We start from the raw sequence: 16,045 nt of genomic DNA, 5'->3' as shown, positions 1-16,045 counted from the left end.
AAGGTGTTAAGTCAGCTTGTTTGCTTCTTTATGTTCCCTCTGTTCATTTCCCAACTTTCAGAAACTGCCAGAGGGGCTTTACTATGTCCAGATTAGCATGTATTAGTTCTGTATGGGTTATAGCCATTTGAAGAATGTGGGAAACAGCCTGTGCCCCCTGTTTTGCATGTGGTAGAGCAAAGAGGTGGAATGTCCATCTTTGTTCATCTTTCTGTCTTTGTAATCACGTCTAAAGTCAGTTTTCTAATCTAAAGCAATCTAAAGCTGCACCACACATCTTTGCATGTTCACGGCTTTAAATGGCACTCAGAGACAACTTTCCCCAGAAATCATAAACTGCGAATAACTCAGTCATGTTTACCAACCGGATGGTCTGTGATGCTTTAAACCAAAGAATGCCAAAGGAAGTATTTAACAATGGAGAGTCCAGCTTTCTCTGGATGGAGAAATAACTTGCTGCTGTTAGGAAACAATTTAGATTTCATTTTGTACTTTTAAATATTTTGAGATAGGTATGTTCAGCAGTGAATCTTGTCCATGTCATGAAAAATACGTATCATCAACACATCTGATCTAAGACGATCTGTTGTGAATTTGCCCTGTGATTATAAATATGCATTTTGCATGCATAGAGACACTGGGCTTGAATTGAGCCATCCATATTTATTGTAGCTGTCACTATGTCGCTCCTGCAGGTACTGAGTCCCACCTACAAGCAGCGCAATGAAGACTTCAGGAAGCTCTTCAAGCAGCTGCCAGACACTGAGCGCCTCATTGTGGGTGAGTCCAAAAAAGACAGCCACACACCACAATAACTCATCTTGAGAAGTAAATGAAAGTGCCACCGTTGTATATTAATTTTTTTGTACCATCTTCACTGGCGGGTCATGAATTTCTACCTTGCTTTTAGTCCACTGTCCCAGCAGACTTAGACTCAGCTTATAGCCCCCAATACCTGCAATATTCATGTAAAATTCTTCCAGAAACTTCATCCCTCATCTCTATCCATTATCTGTTTCAGTAACAATGATATGTCATTCTGATGTGGAATAATACCTCACTGAGGAAAGTTTTAGATATTGTGGCAAATAGCTACTCCAACGATTCAGAAGCCAGTTACTTTGGCCATTTCCGTAAATAAGCTGATCCCAAATAGACCATAACTCTCAGCAATCCGGCTTTCCTTTTGTTCATACACATTTTTGTAAACAACATTGTCCCTGGCAAAATTGTTTCTACGATGGGATTTTAATGGACGCACAGTCTGTGGACTCCTCGCGCTGTTTTCCATATATTTTAGTTTAATCTGCACTTTTGAACTGAACCACACAACCGGGGACACAGGCAAAAATACAGTAAGCTAATTAGAAATCCCTTTTGAAAGACAGTTCTCATTTGTTGGTGTTTGACCTTTGAACCCCCTCCAGATTACTCCTGTGCCCTGCAGCGAGATATCCTCCTACAGGGACGCCTCTACCTCTCGGAGAACTGGATTTGTTTCTACAGCAACATCTTCAGATGGGAAACCCTGGTGAGTTATTTACTAATCTGACTGGAAAAATTTCTCTCTTGTGAAATTTATTCCCTTTTCACACGATTGGGTTCAATTTGCTCGATAATTGATGCTTCCTGCATTTTCAACAATTCTGAGCTTGAGATTCTCCAACCTCCAAAGTGACCGAGCTTGCTCTTTATTCCCAAGCTGATGGTCAGATTGAAGGACATCTGCTCCATGACCAAGGAGAAGACGGCCCGCCTCATCCCCAACGCCATCCAGCTGTGCACTGACAATGAAAAGGTGGGCAGCTCATACACCTGAAGAGAAGTGGCATTTAGTAATGAATAATCTTGAAATGTAAGGGCTTGCAGCCTGATCTCACTACAGTTGATTTTTAATGTAAATTCAAAGTTTGATACCTAAGATTGAATACTGTGTCTGAATGTGGGGAAAACTTTGTGCACTATTACTTGCCCATAATCCCTTAACAACATGTTGCAAAAAAGGGAAAAAAGCTGAAAGTTAGGTACCATATTGTACAGAAAGAAGAAGGCAGATATTTTGTCCATTTGTGAAATGGGGTCTTGAAGCCAGTTTTAATCATATCAGTCTTAGTTTTGGTGATTTAAAAAAAAAAAAAAAAAAAAAAAAAAGCTCTGTGGTCTGCCAGACTAAAATGCAACTCCATATATTAGTTACAAGCACAGATTAAATGGATTTAGTAATAACATTCAGTGTTGGGCAGTAGCGGCGTTACAAGTAGCAACGTTACTAGTTTACCTACATTTCTCAGTAGCGTGGCCGTAATGTCGCTGTTTTCTAAATCAAATAGCTTTTTAGTAGTGAGACTATTTTTACTGATCAAATAGCGCGGTAGTGTCCACAGAAGCTACATTTTCCCAGGCATTTCTAAACCTTAAACGCAGCAGAGCTTTTGCTGCAGTTTTCACGTAGCTAATTGTCTGAAGAAAAAACTTTAGAATGCAGAGGCAGAAACTTGTTCTCTCTCTCTCTTTCTCAGACACACACACACACACACACTCACACACTCTCTCTCTCTCACACACACACACACACACCATGTCATTTTTTGCCAAGCTGTTACTAGGGATGAGTGAGAACACCACTATCTGTATCTGTATCTGTATCTGTATCTGTTCAACCATCTACATTATCCGTATCCGTACTCAGAGTAGGTGGGACCTAAATAGGAAGTGAGTGGGGCTTATGCTGGAAATGGGTGGGGCTTAACCGTTTTGTTATTTTAAGCCTGAAACTGATACAGGTTGATCAGAAGTTGCTATATTTATTGTTTATCAGAAAACTATTTACAGTACAGCCTCAGAATTGAGCTTCAGATCAATGTTTTTGATCACAATAGTAAACAACTATTTACAGAACACATTTTTATAAACACAGAACATGAATATTCTTAAGTGCATCAATGAATACAACACATGCAGTAGGCAATTATGAAATACTAGAGAGAGAGTATATATATATATATAATTTGACAGTTTTATTGATCACTAAGCAATGACTTGGAATGAAGTTGGTTTCGATGTTAAAAAAACAACAAGTAGCTCTGATGTAGTTAAGCTGCATGTTGTCATTGTATTGTAGCTTACCTTGCTACATTTCTCTGGTGGGGAGCTTCAGTGGAGTGAAGCTTCATTTAATGTAGAGTAACTGACAGCTTTCTGGGTGGTTGTGTTGTTTCCCTAAAAAATAATTAAAAACGTTTTGTTCATCTCACTGTTAACTGTACTCGTCTTACCTTCTAGCACTTTTTCACCTCGTTTGGGGCGAGGGACCGGACATACATGATGATGTTCAGACTCTGGCAGAATGCTCTCCTGGAAAAGGTGAGACTGAAAACATTAGAAGTGTTTCAGCGTCAGACACTCTTAGACACTCTTAGACACACTCTTAGACACTCCTCTATTTTTTCTTTCCTCCCACTTTCTCTGCCTCCTGCAGCCCTTGTGTCCCAAAGAGCTGTGGCACTTCGTCCACCAGTGTTACGGTAACGAACTGGGCCTTACCAGTGATGATGAAGACTACGTCCCTCCTGATGATGACTTCAACACTATGGGGTGAGTGTTAATCCCAACAAGAAAACACTGTCACAAATACACATACATACATCATATGTTCCATTTCCCATCACATGCCATACATTTCCTTACCAGTGAGCATGTACACATGTAGGCATGTACACAACAAACACAAGCACTTTTTAAAAACAATCCCTTATATATATATTATATTTAATAAAAAAATCAGCACTTGCAGGAAGCCCATAGCCTCCATGATTAAGAAAATGTATGATTATTGTGCTGTCATCGTAAAGCACAAACTAGTGCAGGTAGATTATATTGCATTAACGACAGACTGCTGGACCTCCATAAATACAATGCCCTACGTATGCCATTACACTGATACAAACTGGGAAATGAATTTGGGAATTTATTGAATTAATTTATTAGAGTTTAGCCTTCACTTCAGCAGACACAACAAATTGTGGACAAAATAAAAGAAACATGAGAAAAAACTTTAATTCTTGCTGTTCTTGTGCATTAGTAGTGTGTGCCAGGATTTTAAAGAGACCATCACCACTGTTATATGTGACTTTTCAAAGCAACATTAGGTTTGTGAATGACAGTTGCACTGGTCACAGAACCCAGCTATAGAGATTATTAAGGCAAGGACAGCCGTATCAAAAATCTCGATCACCTCCATGTCCATGCATGTGTGCAGCCCAGTGCGGGCAGTGTGCAGCAAGCTGGTAACCTTGACCTACAGCTGCTGTCCGTCTCCATGGTGCAGGTACTGCGAAGAGCTGCCAGTAGAGGACAACAATGAGCACAACAACGACTCCAGCAACGCCCTCGCCAAGAGTCCTGAGGCGAAGCCTGATGCCAGCCCTGTCCTCCCCCACAAGGCCTTCCCCAACAGCACCCTGCCTGAGCTGCCCAGCACGGAGCTAACAGTTCCCGTGAGTTCACTGGACATGGCACCATCAAATTCACACACCTCTTCATGCTGCAAATTTCCATACACATTTTTTAGTACATTTGAATTTTGGGCCACAGCTGAAGAAGTATGTTCAATGGTGTATACTGTGCAAACAGAGAGAGACACCACAGATTAGTTATACATTCTTGAATGCAGTGGTCATGCAATTATATTGAAATTAAACTAATGAAGGACGGCCACTCCTCCTTTCAAGCAATTCTGAGCGTTACTTTGTGAACTGTGATGCGCTTAACTGGTGTCCTGTAGTGAGTGTGTACTTGTATGCTGCTTCATACAGCAGCAGAAACAAGACCTGGCCCATGTGCTCCTCTTAGTTTGCTCCTCCACTACTGTCCTTGACAACTTACATCTCAAAGCCCCATCACAGAACCTCAAGAGAAGTTGCATAGGTGCCACGAGGACTTTAATTTAAGTAATTTAAGTAAGTAGTATTATGTGATCATTAAATGAAAGCTTTTATTTTCAGCTCACAAAGCTCTTGTTTTGGTGTCATGAATGTCTTCCAAACCAAAGTCTGTTTTGAAAAATGGATACATTTATTGCTTTATCATTTAAAATGCTTTTAGTCGCTTTAATGTTTCTTGTGGAAGATCAAGAGTGATTTGACTTGTTTGCTTGCTCACTGTAGATAGCTGAAGCGAGAGATTTTTGATTTCCTCATCTAAAATTAGCTTTGAAGTATGGTGATCACTATTCTCACTGCCTTGTTTTATTCTCTCTGACTGACTCCGGCGGCTCCGGTGTCTGCAGTATGATTTGCCCCCAGTGGAGGATATGTCCACCACGCCGCCTGACGCCGACCTCCTGACCCTCCCAATGCCCGATAACCACAGCAGCCAGCTCAGCAGCCACGCCCATTCACCCTCAATGGACCTCAACGACAACGACGACCTGCCCACTGAGCTAAGCGACTCATCTGAGACGCACGATGAAGGTGTGTGATGGACCACACACACACACACACACACACCATGTGCAATGAAAACATATCGGCATACACTTGAACAACTGATGTGATATTTTATTAAACTATGTGTTTAACCAGTTCTTACAATCCACTTTAAATGCTAGTTTTTAGGTAATTGCTTTTTAATCTTGTCATCTTTTGTTGCTTGATCTTCTATTTCATTTTGTCATTATTTTATTATATGCACATTACATACACAAATGTATGTAAAATGATCAAAAGCCCTGTGTTCTCTAAACATTTAAGTGTATTTAGTTATTGCACAGTATAGAAAGATGTTTTACACAATGAGTAGATTTAAATCTATATTTAATTGTCCCTGGATAGTTATAAACTTCACCTTTAAAGAAACAGTTCACCCAAAATCCAGAAAATATATTTTCCCACTTACCGCCAGCACAATCTAGCCATCCACATATTGCATGTATATTCACCTTTTGTGATCATGTTTCTTCACTCTGGGCGAAGCTTTGGTGAAGCAACGACTCACTCATACTTTTCCTTTTTTACATATTTGTGCTGAACCAGGTGAGGTGCAGGCTTTCCATGAGGACTTGAGTGGCAAGCAATACATTAATGAGATCTACAAGTTCAGTGTGGACAAGATGTACGACATCCTCTTCACCGAGTCTCAGTTCATGAGCGACTTTCTGGAGCAGAGGAGGTTCTCAGGTACGTGCCAGAGTCTCCGACCTCCTCTCTGCACCGGCACATACTGAGGGGGAAATGGAAATCGCCCTCTTGTCCTCCTCTGTTCCATTGTGTCTTCTTTCCTTTTACTCATCCTGAACTCCCTCTAACCTTTCCTCCTTCTTCTGTAATTCCCAACCCAGTCGGCAGAATAAACTGTTTCCATTTTACGTTTCTGCAAACCAACAAATACACTGAAATGTCAAAGTTTCTCAACCAAAAATATGTTGCATATCAACATTTAGACTTTAGACATTTAGACTGTGCCATCCATCACCCCACCTAACCTCTCATGCAGTGTTTTTCGCTCACTTTATCGCTTTATATTCAGTCTTAAAATCTTAATTAACCCCGCTGATGGGGGAAATAGCATAATTTCTCTTTTGAATACAGTTCCATGTAGTCAAATCAAGGCAGAATACGGCTGACCATTCTACTAGTAGCAAGGAAATTACACTTGATTAATAAAAAAAAAAAAAAAAAAAAAAAAAAAAAAAGGGAACAACTTAATTTGCATTGGAAACAAGTGAATTTAGCAGATTTTTTCATTAACAGTACATAAATGACTCATTAAGGTATATTTGTTTGCTATGGTCAGGCATTTGGCACTGATCGGAGAATATTTCAGCATACATAAAGGCAATGATAATGTTTATGTAGCCGAGGAACTGTGTATTCAGTCCTTAATGGAAACCAAAATTGTCATGACCATGTTTTGTTTTGCAGATGTGGTGTATCGCCCGTGGAAGAAAGAGCAAGACGGCAACCAGACCAGGGAGATCATGTACACCATCGCCCTCTCTAATCCTCTGGCTCCCAAGACAGCCACAGTCACTGAGACACAGGTTGGTGGACATTTATGGAGGCACAGACACTAGAGTTCTCATATTCTGCCCGAACCCGACCCGGGTCGGGTCGGGCCTAAAATTTACGTGAATTGGGCGGGTCGGGTTGGGCTTCGGGTTCTGTGGGGGATTTTTTTTTTTTTAAATAAAAAAATAGAATTATGTGTTCTGTTATTGATTATGACGTTTCATTTTTATGTGACTGGTGGAGAGAGTGAGAGACTGGATTGGATTTGGAGGCTAAACTTTCAGTGACAGACAGACAACCAGCTGTGCGAGCGCAGCGCAAACAAGTGAGAGAGAGTTGCAGCAGTATCTCGCTGTGCTGGCAGACTCGGCAGCAGGGACGGTTTCTGCTATGGGCAGTGCAACTGCCCAAGGCGCAATCTACTTGGGGGCGCACGAGAAAAAAAAAAAAAAAAAAATTCCAGTTTTCTAGACTACCGTATTGACCCGCACATGCCGCGGCACCATCAGTCGGCATCAGGCGGGCCGGACGCGGCACCGTCCAATACCGCGCCCACCCGTCAGGTCTGCCGGGTCTGACAGGTGAGCTGCCTGATGCAGGCCGGTGCCGCGGCCGGCCCGCCTGATACCGACTGATGATCTGGCGATTTTTTTTTTCGGGCTTTATCGGGCTGTCGGGCCTAAAGTTCGGCTAATTAGTCAGGTCGGGTCGGGCCTCGGGCTGGCCCAGTCCGGCCCGGGTCGGGTCGGGTCTTAATTTTCAGGCCCGATGAGAACTCTAACAGACACACATACAATGTCATTTATGTGTGAAATTTCCCTTTAATACACATGCATTTGGAGATTTCAAATGGCTTATTATATATGGGTATCAACAGTTATGTTTGAAGTATTAATTGCTAAATCAAAAAAGCGCAATTTGATTAAACTCTTTAAAGCAATAATTCTCAGCAATAATTCTCAGCTTTTTCATGTAAATAATAAATAAATGTTTTGGTACTCTTTACCACAGAGTTACATCATACGATAGTGACCCAGCCAATAGCCAATTAATGAAAACTGAATGAGATGAAATTTGCTGTTCTAAACTCCTATGATAAAATCCCTCCTTCCTATACTGCACAGGAAGCAATCCATTTTATAATTATGGAAGCAACAACGGTGGCCTGGAATTAGTATAATAATGGAGCGCAAATGTATGAAGCAAAGTATTGATTTATTATCAAAAGTGTCACCAAACTCAAGAAAACTCCAATTTCATGGATTGTTACTGTAGAGTAATTAAATCACACAGCCGAATCTGTGTGAAGCCTGACCTCCAGTGGTGAAAAACTGAATGCCTGGCCTTTGGTGGCATGTGACGTCACCACTGATTGTACTCTGTGGGTGCTGATATCACCAGGCACGAAAGACCTGCCACCCTACATTTCACCACTAGAGGTCAGGCTTGGGTTTGGGGTTTATTTACCCTTTAAGATGTCAGATGGTCACACAGCTGAATGAGCCTGAGTTCGTTTGAGTTATTAAATCATAAGTTCAGAGTTGCATCTGACTGTGTCATGTTGTGTGTTAAGACTCTGTACAAGGCCAGCCAGGAGAATGAGTGCTACATCATTGATGCCGAGGTGATAGCCCACGACGTGCCCTACCACGACTACTTCTACACACTCAACCGCTACATGCTCACCAGAGTGGCCAAGAACAAGTGTCGCCTGAGGTGAGGGACGGTCTTTCACACTCTTGTGTTTTCAATGACGAGAGCACACCATGCTTTGAGTGAAAAGTGGAGCTCTTCCAAAAACCCAAATTATCCCATACACAGGATGTCACACTTACTGGCCACATTGTTTGATTATCAGGTGATATCTGGGAAGCATGGTACAAACATACCAGCAGAAATGAGCACTTAACCAATGATGTCAAGGAAATATTGAAAAAAGAACTCGAGGACAGCTACTTTGAAATGTGGCTGCCGCTGTCCCTGTAGGGAAGTAGGTGGGAAGAAAAACCCACTGAAGTAATTCCTACATATGTTGAAGCTCTGCAGGAGCATAATTTGAAGTTGGTTTCAAAACCCACGCTAATGTTGGTCTCATTCAACCAAAACATGTGCTGCATACTCCTTCAGAGTAATTTCAAGCCAGACATAATCACATTTGATTCTTCAAAAGGGATTACTGAAAAGCAAAATGGCTGGAGAAAGAACTTGAGACTAGCATATCATTTTTTACTGAATTAAAAAAGGCTAATAATAACAATTTTCATCAGTTTAATTATTTTTGCTCACTGAAAAGAGTTCTGCAGTTCTTAAACTGTGTGTTTATTATGATAAAAATACCCTTAAAGTAAAGCTAACACCCTGTGCTGAAACATCATAGTCATTGTGTCCTTTCAGATACAATACATGGAGCCAAAAAAAATTAAACAGTCCCGCAGTCCAAATATTCACCTGCTTTAACTGTTATCACACCATTAAATGATATTATCATCATAATCACCCCCACAGACTATGGATAAATAGGAACTTGCTGCACCTTCTGGTAGGTCAGAAGACTGTTATCATCTATTCCTGTCCCATCAATGTGTCTTAACCAGTCAAATGTTAGGAAAAGGTAATGGTTAAGGTTAGGAAACGTGATGCTGTGGCTCTGGAGTGAAGATCCAGGTGATTGACCCATCCACAGTTTGTCTGGTTAAGTAGACTGATGAAAGGAAGAGATGATAACAGCCTCCTGACCCAATCGAAGGGGCAGTAGGGGCTACTAACCCATACCTGTGGGGGTCATTACAACTGATAAAATCAATGGTGTGATAACGTTTGAATCGGGTGAAACATTGACTAAATTGTCACTAAACTGACATCAGATTTTCAAGATGATACATTTATGTGTGTTGGTGTGTGTGCTTGTGTCCTGCAGGGTATCAACAGAGCTCCGTTACAGGAAGCAGCCATGGGGGCTTGTGAAGGGCTTCATTGAAAGAAACTTCTGGAGTGGCTTGGATGAGTACTTTAGACACTTAGGTTAGCACTACAACACACACACACACACACACACACACTCACTCACACAATGTTTGACATGACATAATGTAGCAAAATAGAAACTGTACTATTGCTGCTGTTATGCATGTTGCTTCAAAGGCCATAAACTGAGATAAAAAAATGTTGAGCACCGTGAAATAAAGCAAGATACCAACAGTACATCAACAGTATATCAGTCCTTTTTAGCCTTTTTTAAGAGCAACCAAACCTCAAACCCAAATCTGTATGAAACTTGACCTGCCTGGTTTTTGGTGGCGGGTGATGTCACCAGCTGTTGTTCTCGAAGGGCAATGACATTACCTACCACCAAAGGCCAGTCATCATACGTCAGGCTTCACACAGATTTGGGTTTGGGGTTTTGTTACTCTTTATATGCATCTCAGCTACTTATTCCATCAGAATACAGCCAGATTTAGCCATTTAAGTCTTTCTGAGTAGCTTTTTTTTATAGTTTGTTTTCTTGTTGATCCTAATTATAGCATGAAACTCAGTCTTAGTTCCTGGGACGATGCGGTTTTCCCAGCATATTGTACCCAACAACTAGAACAGCAGGGGCAAACAATTTCCCCTGCAACCGTAAACCCCTCAAAACCCCTCTTCTTCCCATCCTGCATTCTCCCTTCTCTCCAGAGTTGGAGCTGGGCAAGTTGGAGGCAGTGCTGATGGAGCCCCACAGACAGTCTCCCAAAGGCAAGGCAGTGAGGACGGGCACCGGCCGCAAGAGGAAACGACAACTGGTCCATCACTTGAGGCCGTCAGGCCACATGGATGAGGCCCTGAGCCCTGTGACCACACCTGAGGATGAGGAGGAGGACATCCACCACATCAAACACGTGGCAGGTCAGCTAGGGGGAGCTGATGACAGTCAGGGGTCCATGAATACTACACTCTAGGACTGAAGGTGGACATGAGATCCGCAAAGCTAACCTGAAAAACATGAATTTAAAGAGTAACTAAACCCCAAACACACTGTGTGAAGCCTGACCTCTAGTGGTGAAAAGTAGGGTACATGGACATTGGTGATAGGTGATGTCATAACCCATAGAGCACAACATGGTGGCATTACCTGCCAGCACCTCTACTTTAAACCATTAGAGGTCAGGATTTGCACATATTTGTGCATTGTGAGTTCAGTTACTCTTTAAAAAAAAAAAAAAAAAAAAAAACTATACAAGAACTACTACAAATTAAACTGGCATCTATACCAACATCCACCCTGCATTTTACATTTTGCATCCCTGGGTCAGATTTGATGGGAAGTCTGCTGCAGTGTTTTATGTCACCAAAGTAGATGTAGATTGCTTTAAAGCACAAAATGCTACATTCCAGTTCCAGTGTTGTAACTACATAGCCTCATCTCATCAGGAGCTTCTCAAAATGCTTATAGACTGAAAGCAAGAGGCTGATTTTGCTCTTATGCCTTCTTTTGCCTCTTCCAAACAAACATATAAGACCACAGAGGGAAAAGAGGAACAGACAAACAACAGACAACACAAACAGACACACTTTGAAAAAGTCTTGTCAAAGTTCTATCATAGTCAAAGGTGTAAGGTGGCGTTTTGTTTTGTTTTTTGTTTTTTCTTGTTTCAGGTTCCACACAGACAAGACATATCCCTGATGCCCCAGGAGGCTTAGCTCTCTACAACTTCTCCAAACTGCTGCTCCTCATCAGCTTTGTGTGAGTCGTCCCAGTCTAATTGCTCACTAGGAGGAGCTGTAATACACTACTGTACACGTCACCCACCATTACTTTTCCAAAAAAAAAACGTTGAAAACTCACAAATGCCTGCTCTGTTACCTGTAGAATCATAATAACTGTCCATTATTCTTCATTTGAAACTGAAACAAGTCATGACAGTATTATCAGAGACAGTCTACGTAGGTAGATATTCCACCTACAAAAACATGTGAGGCCACCTCCAGTGGGTGACATAGAGCAGCAAAACTAGGCTAAACAGAGTCAAATGAACCGTGACCAACAGTGGTAGGGCCTTTCTAATAAATCAGTTTTATGAATTATAACATACTTTTTTTTTTTTACTCTGCATTAATGGTTAAGAAGATGCTGCATGCTTAGATGAATGAAATCTGGAATCATTTTGGGGATTTTTTTTTTCCTGTGGTGTTGCAACCAGTCAACACCACATAGCCTCAATGCTAGTGGAAATCTTCTGAGAGGATCATTATTTTTCACATCAATTTATAATTATATCTTCATCACAAATAGTGGGCCTTTTAATGCCAGTAATACTCCACTTACTGGTAAATGTTTTGAATCAAATGTAGTGATGATTTTATAGCATTTAACCCATTGAATTCCATGCATTCTACTCTATTTAGCAAAAGCTCAGCACTGCCCCCAACTGCCAAAACACTGTACTGCATTTTTTTTCCTGTCCCACAGCAGTTAATGGCCGTGGTTCAGCTTTCTCTCTCTGTAGGCTGTGCTTTTACTATTACTGCCATAACATAACTTTGATTTACCCCCAAACAGCAATGAGCAACCATCTCTGGAGACTTTTGAGATTTTCATGGAGCTGTTTGAATTTATTAAACTGGATGAAAAATGTGTTACGGCTCCAGATAAAACCAGCAGCTCAATGCCTAACATGTAAATAATCAAGACACATAGTTTTAATTTTGTCCGATAAAACTGTTTTACAGAAGTTGTGTATCTCATCCAGGGCATCCATATGTTCATCTATACTGATGGAGTCAGCTCTCTTTGTATCTGTGTGTCGTTCTAAGACATCCACTGCCTTGTATGGGTTTGATATGTTGTAGCTGTCAGTCTCTCGAGGAAATTTTGGAGTAGGCATGCTATCCTCTATCTTTATTTCTCTGTTCTGGTGTTGTAATCTATAATCTACCTGTTTCTTTTCTTTTCTTTCCCTCTGTCCTTGTCTTCACTTGCATCCCATAGGATCTGTGTAAGGTATTTTCATTTCAGCCATAGCAGATATTTTTGATGGACCTGATTCATCCAAATAAATAGAATTAAGTGACATACTGAATCAAAACAAACTGGCAAACTGAAGCTATTCCACTGTTTTCTCCCTCTGCAGCCTGGTACTTCTGGTATTTCTGAACATGATGTTGTTCTACAAGTTGTGGATGCTGGAGTACACCACACAGAGTCTGACGGCCTGGCAGGAACCACAACCGCAAGGAAGGTAACGGCATATTGCGTGCATATAGCCGTGAATGTTAAAGGTCTGTTCCAATATGATTTGAGTTTTCCTCCTGTATTATTTTCTGCTCTTTTAATCCCAATTTAATTTAACGTTAATGTCATTTGTGTGATAATTTCAAAATCAGCTTGGCTCATTTTCTCCAATTCAGTTCCAAATAGGACATAAAACAACTCCAGAGATGTTTCATTCAGTTGGTATAGGTCATCCATCACTGCAAACTAAAGGTTACATATTGCATTTTCCAAAATTGCCTTAATGTGCTGTTGTCAGGCTGTAAATTTTGACATGCACATTAATGCATGCATTCAGGAATGCAGTCTCTGCTTATAAAATAGAGGAGGAAAGTTAACATTTGCAGGTCAGTTCATGCCCCATTTCAACATTTTTTTCATGCTAAAGTAATTAGGTTTGTAACTCTAAATAAGTTCTTTACAGGTACAGGAGCCAAAGAGGGGAAAAAAAAAAAAAACTGACATTCCTGTGGAGGTTTTAAACAAAAATAGCAACTCTGAGTAGAGGGCTGAATGTGGAGGAGGGTTTTGCTACTTTGTTGTCTCGTAATTGTAGCTCAAAAACATTTACTGAAATCACGCAATGATCTTAAAGCTCCAATGAGGATCACAAATGGTAGTTTAAAGGGGCAGGACATGCCGTAATTTAGACTTATAAGGTCAGGTTTATTGGTGTTTTGATCAAACCCCTGCCTAGTGCAGTGTGTGTGTGTGTGTGTGTGTGTGTGTGTGTGTGTGTGTGTGTGTGTGTGTTTGACTACCTTCAGGGACACACACCAGACGTAAGACCTGGTAATTGGGGACAGCTTGTCTAACTGGGGGCAAAAGCCGTGTCCCCATTTGGAAAAAGCTGCTTTTTGGAGTCAGTGGTTAAGGTTAGGATTAGGTTACGGATAGGATTAGGTTAAGGTTTAGGATTAGGTTTAGGGTTAGGTATGTAAACGTTATGGTTGGGGTTAGGGTAGGTCTCCAGAAACTGAATGTAAGTCTATGTAATGTCCCCCAAAGTGACATAAGTAAATGTGTGTGTATGTGAGTGCAATCTGTATGTGTGTGTTTGTTTACATCTTGATATGTATGTATCTCCTCAGCAAACTTCCCCAGACGCAGCTGGAGTGGGTGCAGCTCTTGGACTCCCAGCAGCGTTACCACGACGATGAGCTCCAGAAATGGAAAGAGGTCATCAAGTCGTCAGTTCTGCTGTTAGATGAGGTGAGACAGCAGCTCAGCGTCTGCAGACTCAATCTGACGAAAAGATTTCTATACTGTAAAAGAAAATTATTCCTGAGGCTTGTGCCACAGTGTTGCTTAGCAGACCCCCCTTCTTTAATTTCCACAAATCAGAGGGTTCAATGAGTCATTATGGCTAACCACCCGAAACCACTTTTAACTTTTACCAGTGAGTTGTAGCACAGTATCTAACCTGCATCTTCCATACCCCTCCCTCCCTCCCTCCCAGATGAAGGACTCACTACTCGCCCTCCAGAAAGGCATCGGCCTCAGGGACTACAACTCTGAGTCAGAGGAAAAAGGGAATGAATATCGCTAGACAATAATCCCAAGGCAAAGACACATCGTGCAATACTTAACTTAACATTACTGAGCCTGGGGAGATAATGTAACTTGTGGCCTTTCAAAGGCAGAGCATGTGGAAGAGGAGAGGAGAATGTCAATTTAGTGAGGTAGGGGGTTCATTCCTCTGCAAGAAAAAGCAACCCCTGACTGAAGTGACCTCATCTACCTGGAATACAGTGCACTTACGCACCACAATGCATCCTGAGAAACAGAAACTGTGGCAAACAGAGCACATCTTTGGCTGAATTGCTGTCTTATTCCTTCACCCAGCCCGGCTCCACATCCATCCTTTTCAGAGAATGTCACGTTGCAAAGCTCAGTTTTCAAGTTGAATTTATTTATTTTGTTGGACGCGCACAGTGTCAAATGTCAAAACAAGCTCAAAGCATGCAAAGCAATTTATTCTGGCCTCCTAATATTTTGGGGTTTTATGTTTAGTTTTTTTTTTCTCTCTCATTCACTTTCAGAGGAGCAAAAAAAAAAAAAAAAAATACAAACAAGGAACAGATTTCCTTCTAGGAGCACCTTTGAAGAACAACATCCCTTTTTACTCATACCTTTGAAAGTGGAAACATGCTAAGAGACAATAATAAATCCACAAACAGCTTGCAGTATTCCAACCCATCACTTGTGGACCAGAACCACAAGGAATCAAAATATAACATGAGTGAGTGTGAGAGTGTATGTGTGAGTGTGTGGGTAATTATCTTGTGGTATTTTTTTTAAAAAACAAAGTATATGGCAGTCAGGGCTACTTTTTACCAGGCATATTTGGTGAATCGGGGCTGGTCTCCCTGAGAGCTTATGCCATAGTTTTGTGTTTCTATGTTATATGTTTATGTTTTCTATGGCATAAAATATTCTATACAATCTCTCGAGCATTGCTCTGCGGTTTTGATTTCATGGCATGCTGACAAAAGGAGAACTTGACCTGCAGCGGTGAGAATGTATGGAAAAGCAAGGCAGGCATGCATAGTCGACGGTGGCACAGCACCGAGTTTCCTTAAGTGTTACCAAGAGTGAAACAAGAAATGTTTAGTTCACAGCCAACCATCAGTGTTGCTCCAGTGTTATGAGTTCCTCCTCGACTTCTACACCATTCTGTTGCTGCCAAGAGTCATGTGTCAAAAACTAATGTCACATTTTTAACCTATTTTGGATACTTACCTTTATTTAAGGCACTTTTTGTGTTGTATCAGTTCATGTATGGCTGTCG

General features: G+C 41.2%; 1 protein-coding gene across 1 annotated transcript in view; it reads left to right on the top strand.

Annotated features, from left to right (window-relative positions):
* LOC115371436 (protein Aster-B-like) overlaps positions 1-16,045 on the top strand; it is a 42,281-nt gene extending 26,236 nt beyond the window's left edge. The window contains exons 5-21 of the mRNA XM_030068826.1: positions 696-780; positions 1,428-1,531; positions 1,703-1,798; positions 3,283-3,363; positions 3,479-3,594; positions 4,328-4,496; positions 5,288-5,471; positions 6,033-6,176; positions 6,921-7,039; positions 8,581-8,723; positions 9,925-10,028; positions 10,680-10,889; positions 11,640-11,727; positions 12,973-12,984; positions 13,115-13,222; positions 14,346-14,466; positions 14,714-16,045. Coding sequence (XP_029924686.1) covers positions 696-780; positions 1,428-1,531; positions 1,703-1,798; positions 3,283-3,363; positions 3,479-3,594; positions 4,328-4,496; positions 5,288-5,471; positions 6,033-6,176; positions 6,921-7,039; positions 8,581-8,723; positions 9,925-10,028; positions 10,680-10,889; positions 11,640-11,727; positions 12,973-12,984; positions 13,115-13,222; positions 14,346-14,466; positions 14,714-14,803 — 1,974 coding nt within the window. The 3' untranslated portion in view covers positions 14,804-16,045. The remainder of the gene's footprint in view (positions 1-695; positions 781-1,427; positions 1,532-1,702; positions 1,799-3,282; positions 3,364-3,478; positions 3,595-4,327; positions 4,497-5,287; positions 5,472-6,032; positions 6,177-6,920; positions 7,040-8,580; positions 8,724-9,924; positions 10,029-10,679; positions 10,890-11,639; positions 11,728-12,972; positions 12,985-13,114; positions 13,223-14,345; positions 14,467-14,713) is intronic.

Source organism: Myripristis murdjan, chromosome 14, assembly GCF_902150065.1.
Source record: "Myripristis murdjan chromosome 14, fMyrMur1.1, whole genome shotgun sequence".
In the NCBI taxonomy this organism is placed as follows: Eukaryota; Metazoa; Chordata; class Actinopteri; order Holocentriformes; family Holocentridae; genus Myripristis; species Myripristis murdjan.
The sequence above is the reverse complement of the archived record's forward strand: the minus strand, read 5'-3'. Positions and strand labels throughout refer to the sequence as shown.